This window comes from Lolium perenne, chromosome 2 (genome assembly GCF_019359855.2).
Source record: "Lolium perenne isolate Kyuss_39 chromosome 2, Kyuss_2.0, whole genome shotgun sequence".
Classification (NCBI taxonomy): Eukaryota; Viridiplantae; Streptophyta; class Magnoliopsida; order Poales; family Poaceae; genus Lolium; species Lolium perenne.
Window position 1 is genome coordinate 15,867,442 of NC_067245.2, and position 6,645 is coordinate 15,874,086.

Here is a 6,645-nt window from a genome sequence, read left to right on the forward strand (position 1 = left end):
CGGAGAATAGGGTGAGCCTTCGTGGCATTGGTTGGCCTTCGTGGCACCACACCCCTCCAAACGTAGACGTACTTCCCTTTACAAGGAAGGAACTACAGGAATCATATCATCGCCTCTCCATGTGCTCCACCTCGGTTACATTTATCCTCTTACCACCTTTACTTCTTGTATCTTGTATTGTTGCTTGTACCTTGTCAGATATGTGAATTCACATAGTTGCATATCTAGAGAATTTACCTTTGTGTCAAGCGTAAATTGAAAAAAAAAATTTAAAATTTGAGGTAACACCTATTCACCCCCTCCCCCCCTCTAGGTGTCATACGATCCTTTCAAGCGTAAAGTGGTACCAATATCGATATTTAGCTTGAAATGTGGCGGTTTTGTGCTACCAACTCCACAAATGTGTTTATTATATACACTGAACTAATGATAGACAGACAGCGCATCTAGCTCTCCATGGAAAACAACAGGCTCGCCTGAATCTGCTTGATGTCAGATGGTATACATGCTTGCAGTCTGCTGACCAGAGGCAGCATCAGTTGCATCAACAAGAGTACAAGATAACCACACCAAAAATGGTTATTCCATTATTTGCTTATTAAGATGCAACATCTTATTACCCAGTCCTTTCATATCACAAAGTGAGCTCCAAACTCACTAGTTACTAACATTCCTTCCTTTCTAAAATAAGTGTCCCAACTTTGTTTCTCTATTTTATTAAAATGCATCTACATACATCACGACACTTATTTTGGAATGGAGATAGTACGTCCGAATGCTTAATAATGATCTTCGATTGCACTATTTTCTTTTTTGAAGGCTGGTATCTGGTTGCTATTTCTCCTCATGTAAACCTTCGGAACTGTAGAGGATGTTGACTTTGCTCTAGCTTCAGACGAATTGTCATTTTCATGCTCATGCATATCTGGGTCAGTCGCCCTACCTGGCCTGCACCTACTCTTCGGTGAAGGGCTCCTCACAAGGCCGTTCTGGTTGTCCACTTCCAGGGTTACCATAGCGGTATTGTCCATCTGATTATACCTCAATGCATTTTCCTTAGACAGTTGTTCTCCAGTTCCAGTATCGAATTCCTTTTTCACCGCAATATGTGATGTCTCCTTATCTGAACTCTTGGCGCAACCTGAATCTGTTTCATTCGTTTGCTTCGGTATTTTCCGTGGCCTCCCTCTTGGTCGCTTGGTAGTCTCTGAACTAACTGGTTCTTTGCATTTAGCTTCCATGGTATTGGCCTCCTTTTCTTTTGGTTCAGACACAGGAATCATGCTAGCAGAGGTGCCAGCTTGAGCTGCAACATGGCATGTAGAATCCCTCAGGCAGAATAAAGAGAGAAAAAAATGCAACGCACCATATTGAGATATAGCAAAAGAAACGTATTAAGTATGCATTTCTTTGAAACTTTCGAGCTTGGTAATAAGTTCGTTAAAGCTTCGCGGCTTTCGGTGTCTGATAGATCTGTACGAACTTTTTGAAAGATCACCACTATACTAGTATAGCACACAAAGGACTGTGGGGATACGCAACAACTGTTGTACTCCCTCTGTCCTATGAAACTTGTTGTGCATTTGTATAAATTTAGATGTATTCATATACTAGATAGTGTCTAGGTACATCCAATTTTTGACAAATCTAAGACAACTTTCGCAGGATGGAGGGAGTACTATTTCTCTAGAACCATGTGCCATCTCCAGCCTGCTATAGCATACTGGTCGCGCTTCAGTAATTAGTAGATGGAATTTCAGTTTCCATCTTAAGCATAAACACAAGATGAGTTTTCAGCTTTGCGTAGATCTGGTGCATAACCTATATATTAAAAATGGATAAATCCTATGTTAACAATGATACCTCCCAAGAACAATGGAGAAACCTATATATCTGGTTCACTTACACGACACTAACGTGCACCCAAAAATATACAATACTAGACAACTTTTATCATGGTACCTCCTAGAGCAAATTCAACTCCCTCATGCTCATCTCATGTACTCGAAGAATATACAGTATGGACATGTTCCTTTGCTTCTGAAATATCCGTTGTGCACGGCATGCAAGAGTACTCTATAGATATATCTCACGTACTCTAATAACACGAACGACGGCAAAATTGCAAGGCACAATACCATTGTTGTATTATATCAGTTGACTGAACTACAAGAGATGAAGTCTAGGCCATCCAGCTATACTACAGTCCTCACTGCTTACTGATGAAGTTACCACATATACCTGACCAGATTTCATGCCACGTAGCATTTCAATTAATATTGATGCATATACAAGCAGGGGCATGTTGCAGGCTGATGTCAAAAATAGCTAATTAACATTTAGTACAACAAAGATAAGACAAAAAAATGCAGGGTTGTGTAACTTGAATGAATGGAGTTTCAGAAAATTAGTTTGGGAAATTAAAGTTTCTTCAAAAGGACATAACTGTGACATATAACAAGAACGCCATGTAACCAGTAATAACTGCAGGAACTTACAGCGATTTGATTTCTGGTCATCAGGTGATTTCTTTTCAAAGACCAATGAATTCATGGATTTTTCCTTCCTCTTCCCTTGTACTTTCAATCTTTTCAGCATTTTTCGAGGCTGGTGGTTAAAAAAATATATCTCAAATATAATCTAAACAAGTTCTGGACACTTCTAATGTTACATCAAGGTACATCCTATAGCCATGACACTGAGTTATTTTATCGAAAGAGTAAAGGTCTCTTACAATTACCAGATCCGTACATCTGTCGAAAGAGTATATGTCTGTTACACTTCTCCTTGGAACACAGGCATGTTTGCTTATTTCTCCTGTCTCAAGGTAGCTCATTACAGATTTCAGCGTGCGGAATACAAGATGACTGACAGGATCAGTATAGTACTGCACAATCATATAATGAGTGATTAAACTACAAAGTCAAATCAATTCCATCAATGATTTTTAAAGGAATAAGAAATGTGTGACATGTTCAGTTTAACGAATGAAATGTTCTGTTCTAATGTACCGGGTGTTTTTTAACTCCATCATTGCATTTCCTAAATATCATTTCTTTCACCCATCCTTTAGGTAGCCCATCTGGATTGAACTCAACCTGTGCAAGTATCTGTAAAAGGATCCAAAGCTTAGTTATGAAAAAAAAGGGAACAGTATTCTCGAAAAAAATAAGGGAAGTTATAACTTTTCATAGATACTATTTTATTGAAATAGGAGAATAGTTCCAGGAAGCATACATTATCTTCGGAGGTTGTGTCACACAGTCCATTCACATCACATCCAGAAATCGCCCCCTCATTCACATAACGCAGTACGTCTTCTTTTGAGAAGAATCTCATTCCAGTAGGCAGATGAACAAAAAACTACAAAACGACACACAAGCATGGTAAAAATGATGTGGCTATGCCTCCTGAGGCACTCCTACAAAATCAGTTTAACAAATGACCATTGTTTTCAAGGATGTATACGAACACTTAAATATAAAAACGATATATACCGCATAAATAAACGCTCTCCTACTCTGAAACTCTACCCAACAGAATTAAAAATATTCAGCCTCTATTTAAGAAATGTCTTTCATTAGACAAGAAACAACACAGAGCCATTCTAGAACTAAGCATGAATTAGTAGTAACTTATTAATAAGAAAAATGTTCTTTTCAGATACACCCTAACGAGTCTCTCGTACTTTTGATCTCTTATGTGTCTAGTGTCACCGACCTCCTACCACGATGAGTTTCCAGTTCTTTTGAGAAATAGATAAGCCAATAACTAGCATAATTCAAATATTAATGTGAAAGCAAGTTGAAATTAACCTTGTACATTTTGTCCATCATCTTCCCCCCAGCTCTGACCTCAATCACCCAACTGTCCGGAAGCCATGCATTCATATTCTGTGTGCAAGAGGGAGTTACATCTCAAATGTAATCAACACATGACATATAGAAAACTCACTCACATGAAGCTCGTTATCCTCAGTGCATGCGTGCGACTCCAACATGTGCTCGTCCATCTCTGAGAATAGATAATTTAGTGCCTCCGTATCCGTCGAGAATGTGTATTCTGACACTGGGGAAGTGTAGTACTGCAACGAAAAAGTATGAACAATTATTTACGACCTATATATATAGTCTTTTTTCTCTTTCTCTTTTTAGCTGCATGTATACCTCTGGGGAGCTTACATGTGTACTTGGTTCCTTTGTTTTTCTGTCGCCATGTACTTGGGTAACTTCTACGCAGTTTGATATTTTTGCTAACAACTCTGTCTTATCCAGCCCATTATTTTTTTAAAGTTGCTTTTTTTGGTAGGGGAGTCTCTCCAATCTCATAAGATAGGTAATTATTTACATCTCAGCCCAACATCAACATAGCAGCAATAATAATACATACAAGCATGTACACAAGGTGCATGCGGGAAGCACGTAAATAAAATTAAGCATACAAGCAGAGTAGGGGAGTACCCGGTATGTCGACCCGTCATCATCGTGGCGAACATGTATGATCCAACCATCAGGAAACCAGAACGGTGCCTCCTTCAAAGCCTCTGCATTTTCATCAACCTCCTCTGGTACCTCTGCCACCACAATCTCCGTCCCCTTTTTATTCCGCTCTTCTGCCTCATTTTGATGGTTCACTTCAGCTTCAGTCAAGACCACCACCGGTGGTTGCAAGTCGTCCTTTTCTCTGTTTAGCCAAAAAAATAATAACTTGAGCCGCAGTTTACAAAACAAATAAACTTGCCTAGTTCCTACAGGAAAGCAATAAGACATATTCAGTCAGGGAACGGAAACGAAGAACTTTCATTCATTTTGGCAAATAATTTCCCTAGAATACGCTGTGCCCAATATAGTGAGGGTACGCAAGCTTGCGGATCCACCATTGTTACACAGAGGAGAGTTGTTGCGATGGTCAAATATAGCATGGCACACACAGACCAGCTTATGCAGTCCACAGGGATCGCATGATACCCATCATATGCTAAATCATTTAGGAATCTCCCAACGGTACCCCTTAATTTGGCAAATCATCCATATTACTCCACACTAGGAGACCAACAGGTCGGGTCCATATCACAAATTGACAGTTGGGCGGAGAACAAGTTTGCTGCGAGAAGCAGGGACGAACCTGGCGCGGACGGACCGCCGGGAGGGCGAAGGGTCGCGCCGGCGCCGCGAAGGCGGGGAAGAGGGACGAGGAGCAGCGGTGGCGGCTGGGCTGGGCCTGGGGGGCGTCTCGTCCGGCGGCAGGCGACGGCGACGCGCCCGCTCGGAGCGGCGAGGGCCCGAGCCCGGAGGCTCGGTGGCAGGCATGGGAGGGCAGGGCTCTCTCGCTCGCCGGCCGGTTATCGATCGACGGCGTAAGGAGCGGCGCGATGTTTGGGAGCTGTCGCCGTAGGTGTCACTGGAAAGAGCAGAGTGACCCACGAAGACGAGTCAGGCCATTTGGTGCTGCTCCCGAGACATGTCAGGTGCGGGAGAATGTGCCAAGTTTTTGTTTACAGTAGGCTTGTCGGACTCGTGCATGATGGCACCAGCGACAAAAACGACAGAACTGGCTTATTTTTTTTTTTTTTGGTGCAAAGTCAGCACAAAATGTGCCTGTTTTGGAAGAATTCACCAAGGGTATCTCCACCGGGTCGATCTAAATTGGCCATCCAAATGATTCCTTTTGGTCCTCGCGGACAGAATTTCGACTTCTGTCCGGTCCGGTTGATCCGAACAGCGCGAGCGGCTAACCCTTTCGGTCCGGTGTTCGGGCAAATCCATTCCATAGGAAATTCTGAAATTGCATACATATTTGGAGACAAATTTGGTTGAAGCAAATTGATAGAATTAAACATAGTAGAAGGCTATATCCTCTTCATCTTGGCGTCTCCTAGTCGTCCTCGTCGGAGTGGTAGTGGCGGTGGCACATGGTCTCGTCGAAGGACGTTTGGAGGCGGCGCAGGGGCATTTCTACGAGGTGCAGGGGAGCGTGGTGGCCAACGTGTGTTCCTCCGGTGGCGAAGGTTAGGAGATGGAGCGGGCTCCTTCGGCCGCGCACATGAATATTTTGGATTTTTTTTTGGAATTTTTTTCATATTTTTGAATAAGTTCAAACTTAAAATATGATCAAATTTGAAATTGTTCAAATTTTTAAAAATTAAGTTTTAAAAAAAGTTCAGATTTCTCTTTTGAAATTTTGAAAACGCAAAATTGAGAAATAGTAGAAAAAACGGAAAAAACGAATAAAAATAAAGAAAGATAAGATACCTGATCTTGTTGGTCGCGCTCAACTAAGGGGCGCCCGGTCGATCCGCCGACAAGGTCGGCATAGAGGAGCTCCCCGCCGCCACCGACCTGGTCGGTAGGTGCGAGGCGCCGCACACCCTCCGCGCGAGTTGGGCTGGGCCCAACCGGTAACTCTATTTTTCTGTTTTTTTCTCTCGTTTCTTTTCAGTTTTTTTTGAAATATTAATGTTTCTAGGAAAAAAACTAATATTCTATGAAAAATCTGAACAATTAAAAATGTTGTAAATTTTGAAATTTTGAACAAACTGAAAATATTCGAACAATTTAAAATATTGAACCTTTTTAAAATTTGAAAAAATTCAAAAATGGTTTTTAAAAAGTTGAACAAATTTTAAATTTGAACACTTTTCAAGGC

The 6,645-nt window shown here is 41.5% G+C and overlaps 1 protein-coding gene across 2 annotated transcripts; it reads right to left on the reverse strand.

Annotated features, from left to right (window-relative positions):
* Positions 1-561: 561 nt before the first annotated feature.
* On the reverse strand, positions 562-5,452 carry LOC127331290 (uncharacterized). Of its 2 annotated transcripts, none has more exons than XM_051357394.2 (9): positions 5,125-5,452; positions 4,461-4,683; positions 3,959-4,084; positions 3,816-3,893; positions 3,238-3,363; positions 3,012-3,110; positions 2,735-2,887; positions 2,499-2,607; positions 562-1,306 (listed from the first exon to the last, which is right to left on the reverse strand). In XM_051357394.2, the coding sequence occupies exons 1-9, from the start codon at positions 5,307-5,309 to the stop codon at positions 780-782; spliced, it is 1,626 nt and encodes a 541-aa protein (XP_051213354.1). In that variant the 5' UTR covers positions 5,310-5,452; the 3' UTR covers positions 562-779. The 2 variants fall into 2 exon arrangements, with proteins under 2 accessions (XP_051213354.1, XP_051213355.1); XM_051357395.2 differs by having other exon boundaries at positions 2,741-2,887; positions 5,125-5,450.
* Positions 5,453-6,645: the final 1,193 nt, after the last annotated feature.

What these genes read in the sequence shown, in the direction of transcription:
- LOC127331290 (XM_051357394.2), bottom strand. Translation starts at nt 5,309, where the DNA reads ATGCCTGCCACCGAGCCTCCGGGCTCGGGCCCTCGCCGCTCCGAGCGG. An exon ending in ATGACGGGTCGACATACCGG is followed by an intron (nt 4,085 to 4,460) that starts GTACTCCCCTAC and finishes TTTTCGTTGCAG; the next exon opens with TACTACACTTCCCCAGTGTC. An exon ending in TGACCAGAAATCAAATCGCT is followed by an intron (nt 1,307 to 2,498) that starts GTAAGTTCCTGC and finishes GCCATGTTGCAG; the next exon opens with CTCAAGCTGGCACCTCTGCT.